The 27,941-nt window shown below is 43.7% G+C and overlaps 1 protein-coding gene across 2 annotated transcripts in view; it reads right to left on the reverse strand.

Annotated features, from left to right (window-relative positions):
• Positions 1 to 26,801, reverse strand: part of LGR4 (leucine rich repeat containing G protein-coupled receptor 4) — a 96,062-nt gene extending 69,261 nt beyond the window's left edge. The window contains exon 1 of one of the 2 annotated variants that reach the window (XM_008148953.3): positions 26,365 to 26,801. In XM_008148953.3, the coding sequence (XP_008147175.1) occupies positions 26,365 to 26,549 (185 nt within the window). In that variant the 5' untranslated portion in view covers positions 26,550 to 26,801. The remainder of the gene's footprint in view (positions 1 to 26,364) is intronic. The other variant, XM_054724696.1, reaches the window with a different exon arrangement.
• Between the last annotated feature and the right edge of the window lie 1,140 nt (positions 26,802 to 27,941).

Consider the following 27,941-nt stretch of genomic DNA (forward strand, 5'->3'; position numbering starts at 1 on the left):
GCCCTGTGGCAAACGCTGCTCATGTCTTATCCTCACAACAACCCTAAGAGGCTGACGCCACTGCGATTCCCATCTCACAGACCTGGGAGTGGAAATGCCCCAAACTGCCTGGCAGGGGCATCAAGCCAGGGCTCCAACACCCAAGAAGCCTGTCTCCACGATCACAACACCATTAGACTTTTTTAAAAAGTCAGGCATTAACCAATTATTTTAAGAAATGCTCTAAGACCACCCACTTATTGAGGAAACTGACTAGTAGCCTCTATGAATGGGAATGCCCTTTGGTTTGCTGGAAAGTAAAGCCACTTCTATAACTAAAACACACATGCATAGCTTTTCCATCACAGCTTTTCATCCTGTATGTGGAGAAGCAGCAGGAAAAAAAAAAAAAAAAGGAAAAATCTCAGGAAAATAAATCATGATAGCCATCTTCTAAGAGCCCTGCAATTTTGGTAATTACAGTTTACAACGTGGTAGTAAAAAATTGCGACTGGACCGCTTGCCATTGTCACAGGTGTGAACTTAAAATAATATTTGTTCATAATGTGAACATGCAACTGTCACACACAAGCAAGTAAGTCTAGGCCTAAATATCCTGCGTTGGCAAATCCTGTACCTGTACTATGGGCCTCTCCCTCGGCTGCACCATAACCAGACTTGGAGAGAGTGACTGGGTGCGACACTAAAAACCTGGCACCCATCTGCCATTATATTGGTTACTAACTAGTTTTAATTTCAAATAATTCCCCCCCCTCCCCATTTTATTTTCGTTCTTCTCTTGTTTCCACCCAATATTTAGACAGCAACACGAACCACAAAAGTTGGGATGGGTCTAAAATGTGGGGGATGGCAAGGCTAAATGCTTGGCCCAGAGTGCAAACTGCCACTTATGTGGCTGAGCCAGGACAACCAGGGTAAACATGTCAGCTGGTCCAAATATACACATAATCATTTTTATTTTAAAACTTTATTTTGCATCCTAGCAATTTCTTCCTTAAAAATAGCCAAGGAACCCTACTGTTTTGGCCTTTTTTTTTTTTAAATAAATCGCTATTTTGAAAAGAAATCCTAATTATCCATGTGTGCTGGATAGACCAATAATATGCTATTTTCTAATGTTGAGGAAAGTTTCACAGTGGTACCTAGGAGCAGTCATTAAAACCAATGCATGTCCATGAAGTGCGCTTTTTACAAAGTGCTTTAAAAGTAAACAGTGACTTAAAATTGGGAAAGAGTGGCTATATTTACTGAATGCCACCTGATCAGGCATTGCCTGCAGGAGCAGGGACAAGATCTGCCCTTCAAATCCGTGTCATGCTCAGCATGTTCGAAGATGGTTTTACTTCTGAAGTCTGATGGATGCCACCTGACTCTCATCTAAAGAACTAGTCGATGTGTATGTGTTTATGCTAACAGAAGCCGCAGAGATGAGCCAGTTCATCCCCCACCATTCCCCCACCCCAGAACTTGTGCCAATGACTTAACCTAAGGCCCCACATGGGGCAATTCCGTTTCTCCAAGCTGTACAACCAGAAATAAAACCAGAATCTAGGTCTCTGCATTTCCTGCGTTCCTCCCAATGCAAACTGGTAATTAATGAGTATTACATAAAAACATCAACATCTAAAAACACAGGAGAAGAGAGCAAAACAGATGCAAGTCTTGAAAGAATATCTACTGAGTGAGAAACTCTGGGGTAGAGGCCAGCTAGGGGAGTTTTCCTTAGCCCTCCCGGTGATGTGAACACATGGTAAAATGGCACAAGGGAGCTCTGACTGGTTTGCTCAGTGGATAGAGCGTCAGCCTGCAGACTGAAGGGTCCCAGGTTCGATTCCGGTCAAGGGCATGTACCTTGGTTGCGGGCACATCCCCAGTGGGGGGTGTGCAGGAGGCAGCTGATCGATGTTTCTAACTGTCTATCCCTCTCCCTTCCTCTCTGTAAAAAATCAATAAAAAGATATTTTTAAAAAATGGCACAATGGAGAGGCAGAGCCTAGACCTTACAAAGCAGTTACACTCCTGGTATTAGCAGGACTTCACAACCTTGCGAGGCAGGCAGGGTTGGGGCAGTGTCCCTTTGCATGAAAGGGGAAACTGAGGCCCAGAGCAGTCAGCTGACTTATCTAAAGTGACAGAGCTAAGGAAACGGAGCGTTAGAACAAATTAGTTTTAGTGTCATGTCATGTGAAGGGTTAGAAAAAAAAAAAATTGGGGCTCACATAGACAGGCAGCCTTAGGCAACTCGAACCCAGGTTTCACAATCTGAAGACCACACAGCATCATAATGGAAAGATTCTCTTATCAAAACATTCCATCTGAGCAGTGAGCCTCTGATACTATCTACCCCCTAAAATGATGAGTTGCTTTTTTCCCCTGAGGCTTATGTGATAAGTACTTAGTTAGGGACCTGCTATGTATTTCACACAAAAAAGCAGCAAAGATGACTAGATTAGGGCACTTTTATCATTAAACAACAAGTCACCTTTGATTAGACAATAGGATAAGTCAGCTAAGGATACTGGTGAGAGAGATTGGAAGGAATGGACAGTGGGCCAGAAAATAAAAAGAATAAATGATAGTGGGAACTTGAAGGGATCGAGGGACTAAAGGACTTACGGAGGCTGAAAATGTGTGTAGTGACAGTCATAGCGCCCTGAGCTCATCATCACCATCATAACAACAAGAACGACAATAGGATGGAGTCCAGAGGTATTTAGCAACCAAGAGGCTGCAGGGAAGCAGTGCCCTCAGCGCAGGGAAGACCGGTCAAGAGGCTGAGGATGTAGGCAAATATATCAACCTAAGGAGTTTCAAAGAATGTGGGGCGAGGGTTTGGGCTGGAGAAGAGCAGCAGGAAGTCAAATCAGGGGAGAAGAGACACAAAACCCAGCTCCAACAGCACCTCTGCTGGGAAGCCTACAATCACGGAAGAGTGACTCACTTTCCCATGGAAGCAAACACGCTATCAAAAGACCTCGGTTGCTAACAAATTGAACACTTGTTCAAATGAAACTTAATCCCATGCAGCTACCCAACGAGGTTCCCTAGCTTGCCTTGCCACAAAATTTTAGATTGTGATGTTTTACAATTTTCGGAACCTCGCCCTTCCTTTTACATTTTAATGTAGTGGTTTCTACAGAGTTCTTTAAAACCACCTGTGGTGTAATCATCTTGGAAACATACCTGTGTTGTTATCACTCCCTATGTTGCCAATAAAGGCACACGGACCAGGGTTACAGGGCAAGAGAGCCAGGCCTGAGAAGACTCTTTTTTTTAAAATATATTTTATTGATTTTTTTTACAGAGAGGAAGGGAGAGGGAGAGGGAGTTAGAAACATTGATCAGCTGCCTCCTGCACACCCCCTACTGGGGATGTGCCCGCAACCAAGGTACATGCCCTTGACCGGAATCGAACCTGGGACCTTTCAGTCTGCAGGCCGACGCTCTACCCACTGAGCCAAACCGGTTTTGGCATGAGAAGACTCTCAAATGAAGTATGACAATGGTTCTCAGACTCCAAGTCCCAGATTCCAGGCTGTGCACAGATGGTCTACAAGGCATGGAGGGAGGGGTCGTGATGGTTCTGTCCCAGGAAAATGAAGAGGGAAGAGCTGCAAAGGGAAGCCATTTTTTTTTTTTTTTTAATCACTGAATTATCCCTGGGAACTCAACCCTCTACTACCTGAAAATCTGGTAAGAAAAAAACCAATTGGGTAAGAAGCCAAGGTACTGGACTCTTGCCCCCTGACTGCCGACTTTGGTATGAGGCAAGAGAAAGGGAACTAGCACAGTTCAAAGGCTCCTGGCGTGCCCGGCACTGTGCTGGACACAGAACACGCTTAATTCGTTTAATTCTCAGAATCACTGCTGTGAAAGGCAGGTATTGTGAATTCCAACGAAGGGAATACACTGAGGCTCAGAAAAGTTTTAAGGAACTTGCCCAAGGAGACGGGACACCAGGCACCTCAAAAGACAAATAAAATAAAAGGAAGACCTAGAGTTTTCCTGGAGGAAACCATGGCTGACCCTCTTCTTCCAAGGCCCATCTCTCCTGCATATCAGAGTAGGGTAGATCCTGAGAGCTGACCCGAGTCCCTCCCAGAACGATACCCCATTATTACACATTCATTTCCCATCAAGGCATGGTGGGAGATTCCTCCCAAGTTACACGAGAGGCCAAAAGCCTGAACTGATGGCTAGGTGGTCTCTGAGACTCATTTGTCCCATCAGACTAGTCTCTATATCAAAATAGCTTGAGACTCAAGCAATTCCACTCCGTCTGCCACTAATTACTCTGCAATTTCAGCAAGTAACGTGTGTGTTTCACAATTAAAATAGGGAAGCTGAAGCAGGTTACAAATGTACACATTAACAAATATCTACCTTTAATGTTGGAATCCCAAACATAAAACTCTGTTTTTAAAAAAAACTATACTTGTTTGTACTACGTGCACACACACACACACACACACAAATGTTATTTTAAAAAGGGAACTGTGGCACAGCTAGAACATTAAAATCATCCTTTCATAAATTCCAGGGCATATTCATAACAGGAGTCAGACAGATTTTGTTTTCTACCACATAGTGCTATAAAAATAAACTGTCATCACAACATCCTTGTGGTAGTAAAAGGCCATATTTGCCTGCAGTTAAACCCAACAGCAGCTGCTCTATGGAAAAAGACGGCCCAATAATTGGCTTCTTTCACCTCCGTTAATCACGGACAAAAGTGTCATTCAGTCCCAAAATGGACAAAATGCTCCAATGGATGGTCAGCTCGCTGAGCCAATGGGGTGGAATAACAATAACCCTGCAGCATTTTCCTTTTTCCTTTTGTTTGGTCTTTCAAAGCCCTTAATTAAGACCTGCACAAAGCACCCCTACAGGCTTTTTTCAATGAGGCATTACACGCCTGTTTTCTTGTATTTAAAGGGGGGGAAAAAATAGCAGGGATTTTCTGAAACACATTAAACAGAATACACAATTTCCATTTATTTGCAACTGAAATACTGTTAAATTTTTAGAGCTTAAATATTATCGTCAGTAACAAAGCAAGTTCTTTCCATTCCAGGCTTGGGGGTTGGGGGGGGGGGGGATGAGGGGTTGTTTAGAAGGGAGGTGGAGGAAGCTGGAGCCTGGTAGGAAAGGAGAGTCCCTAAATGAAGAAGTGTCGTAAAAACATTTCTCCAGAAATAAAACTGGTCAGACATAATTTAGAAAGATCTAGATTGTTCTCCTGAACCTTTCAATGGCTTAATATATACTCCTGGGGGGCGGGGGGGGGAGGATAGCAAAGCTAAAGAGATATTCTTAAAGCAAAGAACTAGACAACGGAGACAAAGGGTTAAAGTTGGAATCGAATCTGCTTCTTACAAACTCCTTTTAAAAACGGCATAGAAAAAGCTAAAGTGGTTTTACAATTCAACAGTCTGTGTAAGAACTTTGTGCAGCTCTACCATTGATTTCTGCCTCCACATTTTTTTTTTTTTCTATCTGGGCCTAAACAAAGCTTCATATAATTATGGTGGATAAGAATCAGAATGTCTTGCTTTAAAAATACCCGGAGCCTCATTCACTTTTCATTATTCGATTTTCTGTTTGCACAAGTTAAGAAAGGCTGTTGTGTTCATTTTTAAACGCTCTGAAATATAATCTTTCCCGGTTGTAGACTGTTCTGGAAATACCTAGCTCTGCCCATAATTTGTTCTTCCCTCCCCCTCTCGCAAATATCCTGAGTGACAGCTTAATGTGACAGCTTTCTTGCCACAATTCACCAAAGGGGAGTGGCAGGTAGGCTCCTAGGAGAACAAATACCTAACAAAGCCATCATTCTGGGGCGTTACTTCCAAACTGCCAATCCAATCCATCAAGTGGAATGTGCTCCACTATTCTCTTGTAAATGTGCTTATTTCAAACCCGGCAGAGTGCTGGGGCAGCTGCCCCCAGAAGACTAAATGACCTAGCTCAAATGTCACCTCTGCTGCGAAGCCTTACGGCTCCCCAAGGCAGGGCAAGTTCCTTTCCTCTCGGCTCCCACAGCCCTTTGTTCCTGTCTCCTCCTGGCACTCCCATGCTGGATCTCGTGTGTGTTTACTGGTATGTCTGTCTGCTCCACCAAACTGGAGCACCCATGGGCACTTGCGAGCCAGCAGGATGGCGTGGAGGAGGGGACAGGCTCTGGAGTAAAACCACTTGGGTTCAAATCCTGGCGAGCGATTCTAACATGACCTTGGACATGTTACTTGAACGTTTTGTGCCTCAGTGTTATCAGTTTAAACTGCGGATAAAGAATACCTTTTTCCTACAGTTGTTGTGAGGACCAAGCAAACTAACAGATGTAAAGCTCTTCCCACAATGCCTGGCAACCACCAAGAGCCTGATCAATATTAAGACAGGAAGCACAGTCCCTATCTTCCCACCTCCCCAGTGAACACAGCAGCGCCACTGGAAAATGAACAGGCACACCCTTGATGTCCATGGTCTATAGTTTCGCTGAGCAAGTTAATTTGTTAATAAAACGTCATCAGTTAAAATACAATTTCCAAAGGCAACCTTTCCTTGTCCTTCAATGTATCCAACAGTTAAAAGTATGTAATGTGCAAGGCCCCGAGACAGGCAAGGAAAGAGCAAAGAAGATGCTGAGTGAGACAGGATTCCTGCTCCCAGAGAGCTGACAGGCAATTCTGAGCGTCTGGAAATGTATTGTATCCAGGGCTGATGTTATCCTTTCACAATATATTTGACCAAGGTGCAATTTCTCCACAACGTATTGAATCTTCAAATAGTTAAAAGATTTAGGTACAAGCAATTTGTTCTCATTTTGCTAAGGGGAGAGAGAGCAAGTTTCAGGATGTTGTATTTCATATACTTCAATACACCCTGTAATTCTTACTAAGGCTCCACGCCATCAGGGCATGGGTACTGGGTCCGTACCCTGCAGTCCCGTGACACCAGTATTGCTCTCTGGAGCACTGTAAGAGCCAGAACTACTTACGCATGAAATTAAAGAATGTGGGTCATGGGGAAAAAAACTGTAGCAAAATCATTTTATTTCCATTACTCTCTTTTCAAAAACTGAAGCATTATAGATAGGATCGCTTGTTTAAACGGAGCAATTCTGGTGAAATCTACTTTCATGAAATCATCACTAATTTAAAACCATTATTACATTAAATCACCCAGAGTTTTAGTTGTTCTTTAGTTGAAAAGAATGGTCTGGAAACAAAGTGATATTGCTACACATTTGTTCTTGACCCAAATTCTTTTATCATAAAACAGTAATTTGATGAGAGTCTGAATAATTCATTGACCCTACAAATATATAGTTCCATTGGGCAACTCCAGGCAGATGTCCTGCATCACTGCTCTTGAGAAAGTAATAAGGGACTAATAGAAATGAGCTGCTTACCAGTAAACCGACCACTGAGCAAGCCCCCCAAGGGCAGGCAGGGGTACTGCCTCTTACCGGAGGAGACCACCAACAAAGGTCTCTCCTCACTCATCCAATGGTATTTCAAATTCAAATAATACAGCAAAGAATACACACCATGATAAATTTGGGTTGTTTTTCTGATTTTTCCAAAAGGAGGGGGAAACCTCACCTATCTGACAATATCTAACTATCATGCTAACTGAGCTGTAATAATAAATCAAACTTTGTCAAGAGTCTTCATCCAAGAGACAGGGGTGTCCATCCTCCTAAAAGAGTCCAGATGTTTACTGGCTGGCTGTACAATAATCAATGCCTACTTAAGTAATAACAAATCCTTAAAACATCCCTGACAGTTTAAAAATACTGAATTTATTATATTTCAACCATCGTGCTGCAAGAATTTTTAAAACATGCAATACCTGACTATTTAGTCAGGGGCACTGATCTCTTTTCCCTTAGATTGTCAAATTAACAAATGATTACAGCCAACACAATAGCCAGTGTGAATGAATCAAAATTATACCTTTTTTTTTTTTGTCTGACTGGCCAAAAAATATATCTTTTAATGTGCCACAAAAATCTTAGTAATTAGTTTATGTATGTCATGAGATGAAAAAGGTTGAAAAATTGCTGTATTATAGTATCAGTATAATTAAATAACAAATCTATTTCAGTCGTGTGAAATTCTAAAAATATCATTTATGGGCAAAATTCTGTTGCTTGCGATGCCACTTACAGAAACCCAATGGCAAATGTCTGTACTGTGCTGAGCATTTTCAACTCCAAGAATACCCTAGGAAATATAATATAGGATGGCTTCTGGTTTTCAGCTCTGCTTCCCAACCAATCCTGTAACAACTGAACTGCTTTAGTACATACATCTCTTCAGTGTGCGTCTTTTCCTTTTATAAAATTAGTAAAATGAGTTGGTTCCCCTAAAAACTAATAGCCTACTGCACAAATATCTTGGAAGCACAGAAGTTGAAAGATGGAACCTGGCTATATAGAGCAACTCCCTTAAAAACGTGTTTAAATTAGTATGATGCATATGGTACTCTGCTTTCTAACAAACAGTGCAGCTGCACCCCCAACAACAGATTGGCAGGCATGTATTTTTATTGTAGAATATCCAGTTACCCTATGATGCCATTGTTATTCTAGTCCTTCTCTGAGAGAAATGGGGCAGTTAATATTGTTTCAGGAAACAGGAAGAGGGAGAATTTTGAAGTGGGGTGAATGAAGGAGGCACTAGGAGTAAAGCTCCAAAACTATGTTGCCAAAAAAGTGATGTTAAACGAGCCTTGTAAATTGTCTAGAGAGACATGGGCATATTATTCTACTTGAAACAAAACCCTAGGTAGAATTAATACCTTCAGTCCCTCCGAGGAGAAAACAAGACTTTTTCAATTCCACAAATGTCCACGTTGAAAATGGAAGAACTCCCTACAATGTTGCTGTGAAATTAAAAAAAGATACCCACTTGGAAAAAAAAAAAATGTTATCTTCACCAGAGGATATGTTCATTGATTTTAGAGAGTGAGGAAGGGAGAAAGAGAGAAACATTGAAGTGAAAGAGAAGCATCGATAGGTTGCCTCCAGTAGGCTCCCCAACCAGGGATCAAACCCTCAACCAGGTATGTGCCCTGACCAGGAATCGAACCCGCATTTATTTTTTGGTGTATGGGATGATGCTCCAAGCAATTAAGCCATCCAGCCAGGGCTCACATGGAAACTTTTGCTCTCATCTCCATTCCTTGCTTCAGGGCTCTAGATACAAGTACACCTACAGTAAAAACCAAACAAAATGAAACAAAGACATCCCTTTGCCATCACGGCATAAACCTCTCCATTTCCCCCAGCAAGCCTAATCCTGGATGTTGACAGTGACATGTTACGTAATGATCTATTCTACAGCTAAGACTACATGTGGCTGGCCTTAAAACAACAACAACCACTCCTTAAAAATACGAAAGTTTAAGAGTCTAATCTCATTTCAGAAGTCGGCATGATTTTTCACTTACAATAAGGAAATGTTAAATTGAAAGAGACCAGAGGAGAATTATTTAGTACCGTTAAGTCATGAACTTTTTCTTCCCCCCAACTTCAGACAAATGCATCACACCACTGCCCTAATGCAGAACATCCACCGGTCACAACACTCAAGCACTGAGGCCTGCGTCACTAGTCAGAGGTATAAATTATGGTCCAAGGACAGATCCAGGCACGGCAGCGCTTGGATTTGCTTACTGAGCAACCATGTTGTTCCAAGCAAACTAAATGCTTAAGAGGCTAAAGGGCAGTGGAGGCAATTATTGGAAGGAAATTTCTCACTAGGCCAGAAAGGAATAATTAAGTCTTTGCATGCTAAATCACAGCACTGGGTTAACAATGAAGTAATCAAGTGTAAATGGTGACAAAGCCCATCCATAGGACTCGTGAAAGGAAATTAAGGTTGTGGGTAATCTAGACTATTGTTGCTTAAATACCACAAAAATTAGTCCCTAAAACTTCATTCATTTATCCCCTCTTTATACAAATGTGTGTGCTCTTTGTGGGAGGCAAGAAATTGGTTAATCCAGCAATTAAGGCAAATATACTGAATCATCAGAAGTAAAACACCACTCAGCTACTAATTCACAGGCAGAGATCCAACACCATTCCCCATACTACTCAGACAGTACCAAGCACTCACCAAGGAAGTACCTCCATAAAAGGAGATGCATATAGGTTTTACTCAAATATATAGCTGAAACCATATAAATGGTAAACGGAATGCATACTTTATATATGGCACTTTCTACGTTGCAGGACATAGAAGAGAATTCACACACACACACACACACACACACACTCGCAGAGCTGCAGGGGACTTGAGGAGGGAAGTGGGGAGAAATAAGGAGGGCACCCATGTAATCTCCCAACAATTGCTCATTAGCAAGTAAAACTGGTTATTCTCTAAGGGAGCAAAATAATGTTGACCCGAGAGTTAAAAGGTCTAGAGTCAGACTTGGGCTCTGTGACCTCAAGTTATCATCTCACCTCAGAGACGCAGTTTCCTCGCTTTACTTAAAGAGTGAGACCAAGACGAAGATTTCTCAAGACTCTAAACTGATCTGGTGTATCTGTTATTGTTGAAATAACTTAAGACTCACCAGAAGTTGCAAAAATTAATAGTACAGAGAGTTTTTTCAACCTTCATCCAGCTTTTCCTAATGGCAACATTGGACATAACTGTATCATACTAGTAGCCCTGCGCAGGGACCCGTGAGCCAGTAGCTCGCTGCCGCCCTCCAGTAGCTCGTCCTCCAGTAGCTCTCCGCCCGCTGCCCCGCTCTCCTGTAGCTCCCCCCACCATCCCACCCTCCCTCATAGCTTGCTGCCCTGCCCCCTCCCGTAGCTCTCTGCTGCCCACTTGTAGCTTACTGCCCCACCCTCCTGCTGATCCGTGATCCGGTCATTACGTGGTTGGTCATTACGCCCCATGGCATAATGACCATTTACATATTGCATCTTTATTATATAGGATTACCTAAACCAGAAAATGTATGTATTAACTAAACTTCAGACCCTACTCTTATCCCACTACTATATGCACTCATTTTTTTAATGACATGTATGGATTCATGCAACCACCACTAAAATCATGATAAGAAACTGCTCCATCACCACACACAAAAAAAACCCACAAAAAATCATGGGCATATTACTCCACTTGAAACAAAGCCCTGGGTAGAATGAACACTTCTAACTCCTCCTGGCAGAAGACTTTCAATTCCTTGAAGAAAATAGGCACTTCCAATTCTATAAACTTCCATATAGAAAATGAAACAGAACTCCCCATAATGTTGTTGCTATGAAGTAAAAATATGCTCTCAAGGAAAATGTTGCTCTCATCTCCATTCCTTGCTTTAGGGACTCTAAATGCAACTACACCAATAGTATAAACGGACATCCTTTCTCCTGCTTACCACCTCTTTCCAGTCACCTGTCCTCCCATCTCTAACCCTAGCAACCACTGTCCTGTTCCCTATCACTACAATGCTGTCATTTCTCCAGTGTTCGAAATGGCATCAAACTGCTAGACGACCTCTTGAGGTTGTCTTTTTCACTCAGCATAATAGCCTTGCGATCGGCCCATGTTGTTGCCTGTATCAATACTTTGTTCTTTTATTGCTGTATACGATGCCAGTGTACTGATGTCTGAGTGTATTATGTTGTATTGATTTTATTACTTGTATGTTTTAACTAAGTTATCATTATGAGGTGGGGAGAAACTTTTTAAATCTTGTTTTGCCATTGCTTAAGCTGAATTCATATTCTAATAGATATTGACTGATAACCTTAACCAGTAATTATCTTAACCATTCAAGCCTTCCCTGACTACCCTACTTAAATAGTGAGCCCCCATCATTCTGTTTCATTTTTCTTGACAGTACTTAACATCACCTAACCTTATATATTTATGGTGTTTATTTTTTTTAAATTGTCTGCCAGCACACCTACCCCACTCCATGCCAGGTAACCTGTATTAGGGCAGGGACACTGTCAGATATCATTAGATATCCGTGTCCCCAACACTGAGAACAATTCCTAACACCTAAAGCACTTAATAAATATATGTTGAACAAATGAGTTTAGTTAGTACTGACATTATCTTGGTAAGTAATCATTACTTTCAAGTTGAAAGATTATTTATTTCATGAACCATTATACAAATATTAGTAGCTCTTAAAAAATAGTGTGAACTGATCAAATTATTTGCATGAAACCTATTAATTCACCTCCACAAATTAACCACTTCCTACAATTTCAATAAAGTACTAGGCCCATGAAAGACTGAACAAAAGACAAAGAAGAAGTACCGGAAACATTACCATCTGACAAGCAACACAAGTCAAAAATCTTATTAAATGGTCAAGGGTTTACATAGTCAAAGAAAAGACCATCTATTTAGATAATGAGCTTTGTTTTGTTTTTAACCTACTCTGGAGGGCCACCAATGGTTCTGGGCAAGTCATTCAACTAAATGTAACTGGTTTTGTTCCCTGCTGAATGGAAAATTTCATCAGATCAACTGTTTTCTACCAATTCTTAAAAGAAGTAGACTCAGAAGGGAGGGAAGGTCTGAAAGATATTAGCAAGTACGTAGTGTTATGATTTATGTAATTGAAAGGTTTAGCAAATAATAAACAGGTATCAGTCTATAAACACATATACATACAAATATATGTCCTTTGGGAAAATGGACTTTTTGTTTCCCCCATGGAAAGACCTAGCCTTTCTGATGAGTGGCCATAACACACACAAAAGCCTTAAGACCACAGCACCAGGTGAACTTGAAGATTTAGAAGAGTCCAAATCTACATTCTAAGGAGCTGAGAACACTTCAAGCAAAAGCCAGAACAGGTGTAACCCCTCCAGAACTAATTCCTCATCTACAAAATGAGCAGTTCAAGATATCCTTGGCGGGCAAGACAGATGAACGCCTACATCCAGAAGGAGCTCTAAACGACACTGTCATATATCCCACTCAGCCAAATAACCCTGGTCTGAAAAACCAAGATCCAACACCCCATCTACACCTCATTCATCACCTGTGTGCCCTCGCCACACATGGCTTCTGCATCTCTAAAATGGAGAAAGAATCAGCATGTGCTTTAGAGGGCACATGTTGGGAGTATAAAAGAGATGATGCATGGATAGCACTTCACATAATGCCTGATACTCAACAACTTGTTTATAATTAGCATCTAAGTTAATGACACGATGATGATGGTGGTGGTTTATCCGAATGGTAAAACAGGCCATGAAGAAGCTCTTCGTGACAAAGAATAAGCGAAAGGAAGAGGCAAAACGCTTCCAGGAGAAGACAACCTTTAAGTCACCAAGTACATGACTGTCCAGGATGGGGCTGGCTGTCACCAGGACATTCAAAATCAAAACTGTGGCCACAGATTCAGTCATGAACAGCCCCTGCTGCTAAAGGAAGGAACACATAGATCCAAACAGGAACCCATCTAGTCTGTAAAATATTAACAGTTTAATAAACATCAACTCACACAATCAACACAGTGTTCAGATCAACTAAAGTGTACCAACTACACTAACACCAAGCTGACCAAATGAAATGCCTTGGGGGCGGGGGGCGGTAAAGACTCATGGGTGATTCACTTTTATGCTGACTTCCCTATAAAAACATCTTCAACAGGAGAGGCAGGAAATTCCAGGGAGTGGAAGGGAGAGCAAGCTATATGGAAACCATCATACTGCACACTCGACTTTTTAATTGACTTCAGGGTTTTGCTTTAAAGAAGCACATTCAGAAATCTGCTCCTTCAGAAACAGGAAAGTGAGCACGCGAACGGATCTGATCCTCACATACCACCTATGTGAACTCCACCAAAGAAACGGCCAGCCAAAATGCACGACGGATATCTTCCCGACGCAGGAAGAACACTATTCACACAGAAAATTATATGAAAGCTTTTACAAAGAGGTACATAAAGAGTCTAAGGAGAGGAACTTCAAAATTCTGCTATGAATAAAAGGCAATCCTACACAGTGGCTGGATTTTTGCACATAGGTTACTCCCCAGTCAAGGCCGTCTCCCACTGGATACACATGTGTGTGCTTCTTCAGGATGTTTTCTTTTCAGGTCTGTCCCCCTCACCCCATAATAACCTGTAGCTTCTCACCATTTCCCTTCTCATTGCACCTTTTCCTCTTCTGATAAACTCTGTCAACTACCCAAGCAAACGACAAACAAACTGAACTCATGAATTTTACAGACCAACCACCACCCACGAACTGTGGAACCACTGAGCAAGCTGTTTGCTCAGCTGTGAAATGAGAACCATGCCAGAGACCTAGAATGGTTCCTGGTGGAAATGAGTGTTAAATCATGTAACATGCCCAATAAACAAGTAAGCCTAGCAATTCCTCATCAAGTTTCCTTTTTTGTTGTTTTTTTTGTTTTATTGATCGATTTGAGAGAGAGCTAGAGAAACATCAATTTGTTTCACTTATGTATAGATTCATTGGTTGATTCTTGTATGTGCTCTGACCAGGAATGGTACCTGCAACCTTGGCATATCTGGATGATGCTCTAACTAGCTGAGCTACCCAGCCAGGGCCAAATTCCAATTTTTTTTTTTTTTTTTGGAATCAGACTTTCCAAACATAATTACACTAATAACTCAAAATTTTTTCATTGCAAGCAAAATGCTCCACACATTAGGATCATTTTTACAGGAGTCCTTGGGGGCACCTTAGTAACTGTCAGGTAGCAAAAAGGGGGCTAAGAATTCTACTCTTTTAAAAGTACAGACATAGTTATGAAGGTCAGTTAAGTAGTCAGTTAAAAAAAAAACATGGAACATCTAAGATTAAACTAGTCAATTTAGGATAAAAGTATGAGAGCACGAAAAGAAAGGGGAGAACCTCAAATACTGGACTCCTTTCGGAAGAATCATAAAACCTAAACTTTTAAAAATGTAACCCTCCAAGAGCCAACACATTTGAGGGAAAGAACTGCAAAAGGAATTACTCTTATGAGAAAATGTGAAAGACAGGCATTTTTGACACATTGTTTTACAGCCAATGTGCAGTGTTAATACCAAGAACCATCAAAAATACTTTCTCGATGACATGCATATATACATTTAAATATCTGGCTATATCTGGTATAAAACAGGAGCCGACTTCCTTTTAGATAAATCATCAACTCCTGTCAGGCCAACCAGCATGACTAAGAGACAATGAAACTAGAAATTCAGGCTGGGGTAACTTGAGGGTTGGAAAGGACCCTGATGACATGAATGTCATTTCTTCTTCTGCAGAAGTCATGAATCTTCTCAGCTTCGGATGGATGTCATAGGGTTTTGTTTTGTTTTCTTCTCCTTCTGAAACACCACCTCAGCCAGGGCAGTACCAGGGGCAAATTCTTTTCACACAGAAGAAGACCTGAAAATGACAGCAGTTGATGGACCCCTCTCTTCCACATTCTTGGTCCTCTCTCAGACACACCTATTCACAAGCCTCCACACTGGGGATGCCGATGCCACAAAGCCAAGCGAGCATTAATGCTCACTGAACTGAAACCAAGTCCCCAAGTGGGAAGCTGGTTCCAGGCAGCAAAAACCTTGGCAGGTCAGTGCAGTGGTGCCCAGCTAGCATGGGAGGGATCAATTGTTCTCTCTCTGCAACTGACAATAAAGGCAAATAATTGTTCTCTGCAACTGACAATAAAGGCAAATAGTTCTCAAGGCAGGTTCTATGTTCTTCATTCCCAACTTGTGTATCCATCAAACACATACCACATATCCAACCTGGGAGAACAGTATCCAAATGGCATACAAACACACACACACACACACACACACACACACACACACACTCACTCACTCATGCACATGCACACCCACACTCCCTTTGGTGAAATACATAATTAAGTAGTAAACACCACCATGGAAGCAGGTCACACAAACTTAATTCAATCTGGTATTAGAAACGTATTAATGCAGAAGGCGAGACTCCCTTTCCACAGAAAGTAACGGGGCTTTGGAAAACACAGTCTGATTGCTAACAGCAGGGCCTGTGGTTAGTGCTCAAACTTGCCAACCTACCATAAAGTATGAAGCCTCCTGCTCCCTGCCCTCCCAGCCTCAGACTGTTTGCAAAGGCCAGGAATGAAATAGTCCATATGTTTTCTTTGTTGGTGACATGGCTATTGAAAGCAAGGCCATGGTAGTCTCCCTGCTGAGGGACTGGGTCACGCTATTCATGTGTAACCAGGCAGATGTCAAGATGGTAATGGGAAAAACATTCAAATTTTTCTTTTTTTTTTTTAAAGAAAGAGAGCCAGGGTCAAAAAATGCACAACTGTATTCCAAACACTTGGCCAATCTAAACAGGTTGTGAGCATTGCTCCATACATTAGCTGCTGCTCTGAATTTAAATTCATTTCCCAAGCAGGTCCGAATCAAAACCCAGAAGAGTTTTCCCAGTTTCCGAGAAAGTTTTAACTGCGCTTAACATACATGCCGTATAATTTTTTCGCAATATGAAAGATTTTAAGGAAAAAATTTTCATTCTGAAGTTACTTTTAAGATAATAAGCTTTTCTTCTTTATCCACAAAGCACAAGCATTAGTTTCAAATACATGTATAAAAAAGGAATACACAGGCATCCAATAAAATAGCATCTTCAAAGTACTTAGGAGAAAAGTTCTCTCTAAGCTATATATTCCTAGAAGCAAGCGATGGGAAGACACAAGAACACAGCTAGACTGTGGATCCTGAGTCAATCTTAGCCATCCCCAACATGGGAAGTGGCCTGAGGACCCACAGGGAGCTCTCCTGGGCACGAGGAGTCCCTAGAGTGAGCGTGTTTAAGGAAAATCCTCAGTGTTCCCAAGTCTGGAAGCAGGAAGTTAGTCTCTAAAGACCACACCAACACAGTCTAAGGTCCTTTGACCTTTTGATGTGAGAAGAAACACTGCTTCCATTAGGACAGCATCTTGCTACCCGACCAGCCATCTCAGGAAAGCAGCGCCAAGTCACAGAGGCCCAGGCCAGAAAATGAGTTCCCCTCAGCTCTTACGGTTTCTCCAGACACTTCCCTCCCCACCATCAGGCTTTCTTGTTAGGAGGGAATCACACCACCTACAAGGATCTTGACAGAAACATATACCCTACTCTTTCTGCCCCAGGATCTTTATGATTTTCTAAATAAAAAATCTGCCAGAGCCCGGCCGGTGTTGCTCAGTGGTTGAGCGTCAACCTATGAGCGAAGAGGTCAGGGTTCAACTCCTGGTCAGAGCACATGCCCAGGTTGCAGGCAGGAGGCAGCCGATCAATGATTCTCTCTCATCAGTGATATTTCTATCTCTCCCTTTGTCTTCCTCTCTGACATCAATAAAAATATATATTTTTTTAAAATTCTCCCAGATGAGTAGCCTCTTTTTCATTCACACAGTGGCTCACCTGTGCTGTTTACAACAGGATTTAAACCTGATATACATTCAAAAAAACAGAGAAATGGGGGTTTAGAATTTTAAATCACAAGATGATAACACATATACCAGTATACAACTTCTTGGTCACTCCCAAAAGAAATGACAACAAAAAAGTGGGTGCTCACCATCACTCAAAGAGATCATGCTTTAGAGGTTCCTACATATGAGCCTTGAAGATCAAGCCAAGCCATCTTTTTGCAGATGGGAAAGCTACTGTCCTAAGCGGTTAAGAAAAATGTCCAAGCTCACAGATTTAGGAATTCAGGGGTCTTGACTCTTTGTCACACTTTCAAAAACAAAACCACTTTTGAAGGCCTGACCATAAAAATATGCCTATAAAAAGAAGACTGGAGAGTAGGCAATGACATAAATAGCTGGATTACATGACCATGGACTCAAAATGACCTTGGAGAGAACAAAAGGCCAACAAGAAAATTTTTCTTTATTACAAAGATAGGAAAATATTAAGATTTTTTTTTCTAAAAACCTAATCAAATGAGAAGAACTAGGAGAAGTAGCTCAGCAAGGATGAAAACTGGTAGTAAGTAAGATAAATTACCAAATATCAGTTAGTAAACCCATCAGGTCTAATCTTTAAAACAGGATACTAAACTATTTGAGATGTATAAATTCATTTAACATCCTCCCCCCCCTCCCCTTTTTTTTTTCTTTAGAGAGAGAGTGGAAGGGAGAGGGAAAGAAAGAGAGAGACATCGATGTGAGAGAAACATTATCGATTGGTTGCCTCCCGCACGTGCCCTGACCAGGGCCGGGGATCGAGCCTACAACCAAGGTACGTGTCCTTGATTAGAATCGAACCCATGACTCTTCAGTCCACAGGCCAACGCTCTATCCACTGAGCCAAACCAGCTAGGGCTAATATTCACTCCTTAACTCTGATCAAATTATGAGAATTCTGTATATGCTTCAATCGATGTGAGATATGGAGAGCTTGAAGAGGACCCGACAGGCAATGATCACGTTCAGAAATGAAAAGACCAGACTCACTTAGCGCCTGAAACAGAAGTGCACGTGAAGAGTCTCCGAAAGCATTAAGAACCGTAAAGGCGAGTCCACGCTCTTCGTCTCCTCTCCCACCACTACAGAAAAGGGTCGATGGGCTTTAGAATGCTGGGTTCCTAAGGTGTAAGTTAGTCAAAGGAGTGTGCTCCCCTTCTCTGGGGAATTCTTCTGCAAGAAAGCAGCCCTCTGAGATGCTCACACACGGGAAGGGTGACAATCTACAACAGAGCGGCAACCACGGGTCTTCCTCTCCTGGGAAAATCTAGTCCACCAAGCCCTTCGCACATTATCCATAGAGGTTTTCCGAGGGTCTCAAAGCATGAACCTTACCCCTTAGGAAAATGGGAAAAACCAGGAAGTTCATCGACATCCCAGCCCAGTGAGTTTGAGAAAAGACTGCTGACTTGGAAGCACATCACCTGTCCTGCACCTTCAAGAATTTAATAACATCCATCTATCGTCCTAGGACAACAGCTCTAATCAAGCACTTTCAGGGAGTTTCGATGTCACCACTTGTACTAAGACAGTCTGCGCTCCACCCTGAGAGCTACAGTGAGGACCTCAAAGCCTGAGGGCAATGGAGAAGGGAGGCCCGAAGCAATTCCAGGCCCGTCCCTCGGCCATGCCCAGCACAGCTCCCAGGTAAAGGTGCCATCTCCCTGCCAAATGTATGTCACTCTTCTTAGGAGGGAAAATGTTGCCAAATAAAACTCTTTAAATATCCTGGAATGGGGAGAATCTAACAGGATTTTTCTGGATAGTGGATTCTAAAATCTGATTTGAATATCAAAAATATTTTGTTGTGCCCAGCTGGGTGTGGCTCAGCGATTGAGCACCAACCCAGGAACCAGGAGGTCACCAGTTCGATTCCTGGTCAGGGCACATGCCCGGGTTGCGGGCGTAGCGGGCTCGATCCCCAGTGGGGGGCATGCATGAGGCAGCTGATCCATGATTCTCTCTTATCATTGATGTTTCTCTCTCTCTCTTTCCCTCTCTGAAATCAATAAAAATGTTTTTTAAAAAAATATTTTGTTGTCAGAGTGCATTGAGATTTCATTCTTTCAATGGTCACCTTTATATTTAAAACTCAGTTTTTTAAAAAAGGCTACATCCTTCTAGCGTAAAAATAAAGGGGAAAAATACTGGCTAAAGGGGCTTATATAACTTTTACTTATACTGACTCAGAATACTTAAATAAAATTTAAATATGAAGGATAAAGGGTCAGTAAATATCTTGTAATATACTAGATTTGCTTCCTCTACACATGTCTCTAGCACAGACAACAGACCAGCCTGGGATCGAAACGTATACCCATTCTTGGCCCAGCTGCCTCCCAAAATATCTATGGTTTACATTTCCTTACAAGGATAGTCTCATATTCCAATGGACCAACACGTTGCCACTGGCGGGTGGAGGGGTGTCCAATGCTTTCCCCATAAGACCTTTCAGTACAGAAAAGCTAGAACTACAAAAATATATATAATTTCTAAATGTTCATTTCCTGGACTATTAGAAGGGCATTCCTGAACTTTAATCACTTGCATCTAAAATAAGAAACGCATAATGCCAAATTTTGCCATGTGCTTTTTTGACAATGAAAATATGCAGAGATATCAAAACAAGCTTTAGAAACTAAAAACAACCATCCCAAACATTGTTTTAATGGCTGGTACACGACACAGAATACTTCAGAATGCTTTAAGAATCTTGCTAAAAATAGTTCCAGCCATATACATAGTTGAATAACAAATATTTGTCTATGGGTGGGTGAATGAGAATGTATACTTCCATAATTCCATCTTGCCATTTAAAGGGGGTATCTGAGTACTATGAACTATAAAATCATGATCTGTCTCCGGCTAAGACTGATTTCTAAACTCAACTTTGAATCCACCCAATTTCAGACAATAGAGCTGATACCTCGCCTACAGTTTGAACATCAAGCACTTAAAAACACAGACACAAAAAAAGCAAAGAAAGGCAGACAAATTAGCCATTGTGTAAGAGTACTGGTTTGCTAAATGCCCTAGATTTTTCTTCTTCACTGGCAGAATTTAAAAATAGAGCATTTTATTATCCTCAATGAAGCTTTAAAAAAAAACTACAATTCACTGAACAGTTGGGGGGAAAGAAAAAAAGTTATCCATGCTGTTGTACACATAGGAAAACAAGCTTTTGGAATTGCCAAAAACATGAAGGCTGAGGGAAGCAGTTAAAGAGCGAGCTGTAGAACGTCTTTCTAGAGCTAAAACCTTGAGATCTAGCTTAAAAAATTAAAACAGTTAAGCTGTCTTACCAAGAACACTCTAAGTTATATTGGTTATTTTTTCAGAGTGAAGGGCACACTTGGCAGGGTTTAACTTTTAATCGAGGTATTCCAACAAATATTGTGCTTTATGTAAATTTATATATTTTTATACAGGAAACGTGAGAGACAGTCTTAGAAGAATTTCAATAACAAAGGGTTCTTAAAACTTTACTTTGCTTAATATTCTCCACAAGATTCAGAGAAATTCAAAGCAGTGGGGACATTAGCCATCATCTATTCCAATATCCATTTTTTTATTGATAAGATGATGAAAATACAAGGATAGGCACCACCAAAGAGACCAGGACCCAAAATCCAAACTTGCAGGCTGTCAGAACATCCCACTATTATAAAGATGATTAAAATAAGAATTTGAGAGATAGGCTGACAGAGGCCAAGAAAATGCCTAAACTTGCCTGGACCCACCTACCGGCACAGAACTTTGATCTCCCCTAAGAGATTAAGTTGTCAATGTTAACTTACAACTCCAATGCTCAGAGCCAAGTGCCTGGGCAATAAGTGCTTGTGATACCATGACTGCCATTAGCATTCAGTTCAACTGCAAATCATTAAATATTAGTGGTTACCACAAGCCTGGGAATTACTGGTTCAAATCCTAGGAATTGCTCAGACCACACCCAGCACAGTGCTGCCTTGTGAGGAAGTGAGTTCCCCATTCAATGGAAATATCACTTCAGTAGAGCTGACCAATTGGAGGTTTCCTTGGTGGGTGAGAGTCCAAGATTTAGGCACCTAGACTTCACTGACACAACAGAGAGGATCCTAGAAGTGTAAAAACAAAAATAAACAAACATCAAATTAAACAGAAATAAAACTCTTGGCAATAAGAGCTGTTAACTTCTTGTTTTAAAGTGAAGAAACCAAGGTCCTGAAGGGTTGGGTATGTGGCACTCTCACGGTCACGCGTGTGATTTATCGAGAGATCTGGAAACTAGCTCTCCATCTTCCCAGCAGGATGCTCTTTCCCCTCTTGTAGTTAAAGAGAACCAGGTCCCAGTTTGTAAAATAAAAGGATCTACAAGATCTTCATATATTGACCTTGTTTAGAACCAAATTCACTTGTATATAATACTAATACATCTCTAGAAAGACACACCACACAAACTAAGCTAACGTTGACATTCACAGATGGGCATTCAGAACTCAAGAAATATCAAAACACTACCATCAAAAAAGGTATAAACATTTTGTCACTAACTACTGACCTACCAGGAATACAGCAGACATTAGAGGAAGCATAAAAAATAAAAAATAAAGACTTGAAATGATACCATGAAAAGAAGAGAGGTTTTTGGAGGAGTGAAAAATACACCTTAGGGGAGAGTCTGAGATGATGCTTGCAAAAGGAGAAGAAAAAGCAAGAGATTATTTTTAAAAACATTTCCAAGTCCCATCCATTTTACACTGAAAGCTCGATAACCTGACTATATAGAGGATACACACACTGTGAAGGTTGAAGAGATTATGACTAATTATATGGAAGTGAGGACGTTGAGTAACTTTTTGTACAGTATCCAAGTTACTGAAACTGGGTGATTTTATTTTCCAAGTGTTAAGCCATACCCACAGGAAACAAGCAGGGCTATTCTACCCTATTAAAGCGCCTTAGCTAGGCATGCATTCTGCAACAAGTCTCCATGGCAAACTTCCTAACACACACTTCTAAACACAAAGAACTCCTCCTCCAAGTGAGCGCTAATAAAGGGGCTTGTGCAACTTCAACTAGAGCGATATTCTGCTACTCCTGGGATCTTTCCATGAGAGGATCAGAACATTATCCTCACCTTGCCACCCCAAACTTGTGTAAGAATTGTAAAATCGTAGAACTCCTGGAAGCTACAAGCAGCCTTAGATAGAATCTAGTAAATCCAATTACTTCGTTCTTCAGGATGAGGAAATTGTCATCAAGTGAAAAAGTAGAAGGACTCGCCCAAAGGCCAATCACTCGGTGGCATGGTCCAGACAACGATCCAGGGCTCAGACCTACCACTGTCTCCACGCAGCCAGAGAAACAACCTTTGTAATCTTAAGACTGTGCGCCAGACATAACCCAGGATGTGGAAATCTGTGCTCCAGGTCCACATTTCTCCAAGTTTGCGGCAATCACACACATACCAGAGGAAAATCGTGCGCAATCCCCTCCCTACCGCCCTCGTGACTTCATCTCTTTCTCCCCGGATCAAGAAATCTCGGAATGTAGGTGATTAAGAGTGACCTTCTGCCATAACACAGGAGTAACTGTCAATCCTTTTGATCCAATAAACTTTGAAATGTGAATGCTAGTAAGAGTACTTCCTTTAAAACACCTTCGGGTCAAGTGTGACAAGCCAGTGTGTTGTGACACAGGGCTGAGAACTGCTGCTGCAAAACAGAAATAGTCACTACAGGTGCAGCAAGTGGTGGGAACACGGGAATCCCATCAACAATACTGAGGATTACTATGGACTCTGCCCCCAGCCTCAGATAAAGTAGCTTTCAGCAGGAAACAGACACTGTTAGACTGAACAAGTTTCAACGGGCCGAAAGGAGAAGAAGCAGGTATCCTCTCTCCGGGGCCTTCTCAGACCTGGACAAAAGACTACATGGTGAGAATGCTGAGTTGGGCAATCGCATGTGGGAATGGCATCTGAATTGCATTTCCCAATTCTGCCCCTCGGTGTGGCCTTGAGTCTTTATTTACCCACTGCCACCTTTTTAAATGCCTACTGTGTACCAGGCTCTGTGGACAGCAAGGGGGGGCGGGGGAGGGAATTGGACCCCTGCTCTCTGTCAGTCCTGAGGCCTCCAGAGTGGGATGCACACCCCCCTGGGGGAGGTGAAAGTACACCACCATTTAGGAATGAGGAGAAAATAAAAGAACTTGGGTGAATAATCATCGGTCTCATCTTTTTAACTTCCATTTTTGTGTTTGTAATTTCATGTGTAATGAAACTGGCCTTGATGAACATGCTCCAGAAATTCGGAATCTGTGAACTAAACTTTGGGAACCATGGATCTGGTCCCTTGGTGTGTAACTGCAGCCCACTTAAGCGGTGGTGGGAGAGCAGATTTGGAAAGAGACCTCAAATGAATCGAAGGTGTCCTGTAAGCCGGGCCTGTGTGGGTCAGTGGTTGAGCATGGACCTATGAACCAGGAGGTCAGGGTTCGATTCCCAGTCAGGGCACATGCCTGGGTTGCCAGCTCGAACCCCATTAGGCGGCATGCTGGACACAGCTGATCAAGGATTCTCTCTCATCACTGATGTTTCTATTTCCCTGTCCCTTCTTCTCTGAAATCAATAAAAACTTATTTTTTAAAAAAAAAAGATCCACTGCAGTGTGCAGAACCACAGCACCTGCCCCTTCTCAACGTGGCTTTTGAAAATCGCTGGACTAGCTGGTTTCCCCAAATGCAAACGCGCTGCCCTTTAGATGGGGTGTTCATATACTATATACTTTTGAGAGTGAAATGAAGAGCATTACGGTGAAGTAAGGCGTTATCAGGGAATACAATCACTCTAGAGGTTAAGATGGAAGGAGAAAATCAAACACACTTGCTCACCGCTGCAGCTCAGAAAGTGCTATGCTGATGCCAGTTCAGACAATCTAATCTGGACTGGTGCCCATTCTTCTTCTCTCTCCCAAGCCATGAACAATATATTTTGTAATACTCAGGGTTGAGAATATAGCATTTCACGACCTGCAGTGAGCTCTAAAGGAAGACGCCTGATGCCTCACAGAGAGGAGTGCGCTCTCATAAAAATGTGATATTTCTTTGTGGTTTTAGGTACTCATGTAAAACAGCCCTTTTCCTTATAGGGCAAGCGTACTCATTAAAACTCGAGGAATCTGCTAAATAAGGTCTTTACAACGGTCGAAACAGTAAAATTATGCTTTTCTATTATAGAGAGGCTTGACGGAGGTTTCCGGTAAAGACAGCTCTCCCCTGTGAGTTACCTGAACGTTTCAAGAAGGCCTGGGAGAAAAACAGCCCCATCCTCTCTACCCAGGTCTTGCCCTTATTTCACTCCCACTCCCACTTTCCCACTTTCCCACTTAATGTGTACCCTTGTGGGCAAACTAGCCTTCATTGCAAAGTTAACTTTTTTTCATTGAAAAGTTCAACTTCAGCATCCTGAAGGAAAATAGCTTCATATAGGTAACCCACACCTGAGACGGGGTGGGGGAGGGGGGGTACTGAGAAAGGGGCGGGAGGTCCCTGAATGAGCCAGCTTCCAAGGCAACAGGCCTATCAATACAACCCTGTTTCCAGAGGGCAAGCAGACACCTCCCACCTCCCACCTGGAAACACAGCATCGCCTCTGGCTGGCAGAGAAAGGATTTCTTCACCGGGTCTTGTCATTCAAACTGTCCGTGTCTAAGCGGTTCCTTTCAGGAGCCATAAGGTAAAAGGAAATTCCCTTTACCCAAGCGCCTCTCAGTCCCTTTCCCTCTCCAACAGCTCCTTCACAGCTCTAGATTTAATCACTCCACTGGCCCCGCAGCCCGAGAGCAAGAGCATACACCTAGCCCTGCACTCAATTCCTTCTTCTGCCTCTCCTGGTGGCACTCGCCAATGCCACCCCCAAGACAGATTTCAGATACCTCTTCTTTGCTGAAGGGCCTGTCTAACGCTCTCTGGTCCCTGTCTGAGGAGGGAGATTTTAAGTCAGAACCATGTGAGTGTTTTCCCAACCGCAGGCAGCTGGGAAGGAAAGCTCTGCTTGCTTACCAGATAGCAGAAAAACTGCGGCCTGCCTACCTTTCCAGTGGGACAGAGCCTATGTTCTGGAACTTTTTCTTCCAAAATCCTGTCCTTCGGGTTAGAATTCCTTCTTTAAAAGGCCTTGTTGGGTAAGAAGGGTATTTTCACCACCAGAAACCTGCCATGTCCCCCTCCTCCCCGCCTTGTTCTGGCCTCGCTCGCCTGCCTGCTCCAGGCTCCCTGGCGTCTGCTGGGGAGGCCAGAGTGGAACTGGACGGAGGTGCCAGGTCGCTCTACCTGCCCAGGGCCAAACTGGAAGGAGGTTCGCCCTGAGGTGCAGGTGTTTCTTCTTCCCACAGGCTGGAACCAGGAGGCTCCAGGTGCTTACCCAAGAAACGTGCCTGGGTCTGCAGACTCCGGCCAAGTTCTAGAGTCCTAGGCGCCCTCACCCCCGCCGATTGCAAACCTCTAGCCTGCTGAGCTGGGAGGGGGGGTGGAGGGAGACGGGTGGTGGGGGGGGCGGTGTGAAAAGGGAAGGTCGCTTGAAAAGGCTGCCAGGGGCAAGTGTTTCCAGATTCCTCCCTCCTCCTTGGCCCCAGATCCCCACCCAGATGCACTTGGGAATTGGGGGGAGGGGTGACTGTGTCCCGAAAAGTCTAGAAAATGAGCTACTCACGGCTCGCACACAGACTGGCCAAGTTTGGAAAGCCCGCGGCGCCGGAGTGGGTGCCAAGCACCCCCCCACACACAGGTGACTGGCGCCCCCCTCCTCGGACACGGGGGGTGGGCTGGGATTGACCACTCGCCCCGCCTCCCCCCACCCCCCACCCCCATCCCCCGACCCCCTTTCCCCCCGCGCCCGGCCGCCCGCACTCACAGCGCTAGGGTGAAGGCGCTGAGCCCCTCGGGTACGGCCGTCAGCCCCTTCCCGGAGCAGTCCACCCGACGGTCGCCGTCGCAGCTGCAGGGCGCCGCGCACAGGGACGGCGCCGCGCCGCTGGGCTCGCTGGAGCCGCGCAGCCCCAGGGCGAGGAAGCACAGCAGCCCGAGCGGGCCCGGCATTGCTGCGATCGCCTCCGCGCCGGCCTCTCCCGCGGCGCCCTCGCTCGGCGCGCCTCCGCTGCCCTCCGACGCCCCCGCCGACCCTGGGCGGCCGGCCGGCCTGCGGGTGGGAGCCGCGGCTCTCCGGTCTCGGTGGTGGCGCGGGCTCGGCGCCCTCAGCAGTCCGCGGCAGCAGCGCAGGGACGCGGCGCTCCGGAGTTTCGCCCTTCCCGCTGCTCCATGGAAGCGCAGAGGCAGCCCTGCTCCCGCGGCGGCTCAGGCCAGCCGGCCCGGCCGGGCGCCGCCGCGGAGACCGCGCTCTGCCATCGCACCCGCCTCCCTCCCGTCCCCGGCGTCCCGCGGCAGCCGCTCTTCAAGGTTGCGGAGCGCAGCCTCCAGCCATGCCGGCCCCCCTCGCCCCAGCCCCCGCCCGGCTCTCGCACCGACACCCGGGCGCTTTCTCGCTCTCTCTCCGCCGCGGCTTGGTCTCCTCCCGTCCTTTTTCCCTTCTAGGGTTGCACGCTCGGGTTCCCAAGCCCCCAGCCGCCGGGTTATGCAAATCACTTAGGTACATGCAAAACTAACCCTTCTCCCGGAGCGCCATTGGCCCGGGGAGGTCTCGGGCTCATTACTATGCAAGAAGGGTAGCCGCCATTGGTCAAGAGCGGGGCCAAAGGGGCGTGTGTATCGGGCGTGAGTGACAAGGTTGTGGTGGTGGTGGTGGTGGTTCAAGGCAAAATCCCTGACTTGGCTCTATTTGTGTGGCAGGTTGTGGATTGAAGGTAGAAGAGTATAAAGACGGCGAGTCGGGTTTTTCCCTCCCCGCACCCATCTTCTTCCTCCTGCGGAAATTGGATCCCCTAAACTGGATGACCTGAAAAATAAAACTTGCCTGCAACATTCAGTTAAGTTTCAAATGACTCTCCACTGTTCAACGGGAGCGGACTTTGGGAGCTATGCAAATGGAAAAAAAGATTTTGAAGAGGAGAGAAAAAGTCTCCCTTAATCCGACAAAAAATATTTGGGTTTTAGCTATATACCAAATTAGAACAGTATATCCCACAAACCTCTCCCTTCACCTGAGATCTTTGTACCTATCTTGATATGTACTTGGTAGCTAAATCTTAGGAATTTGCCATGGACGATACAGAATTTTGGTGACCAAAATTTAGACTGCTTTCTCACATACTTAAAAATCCTAAAACATGAGTATTTTGTAAGGATCAAAGGAAGTGATGTTTCTGAATACTGGACAATTTCTCCAGACCACAAAAAGGTTGAGTGCTGAGTACCATTGAGAAGCCAGCAGCAACTTTGATGTTGGGTAATTATCAGCATTCCTTCCCCTTCTGGACTTTTGTGGCTTAATAGACCCCATGGAATCATTATTTGTACCAAATACTATTTTATGGG

This window comes from Eptesicus fuscus, chromosome 13, assembly GCF_027574615.1.
Source record: "Eptesicus fuscus isolate TK198812 chromosome 13, DD_ASM_mEF_20220401, whole genome shotgun sequence".
In the NCBI taxonomy this organism is placed as follows: Eukaryota; Metazoa; Chordata; class Mammalia; order Chiroptera; family Vespertilionidae; genus Eptesicus; species Eptesicus fuscus.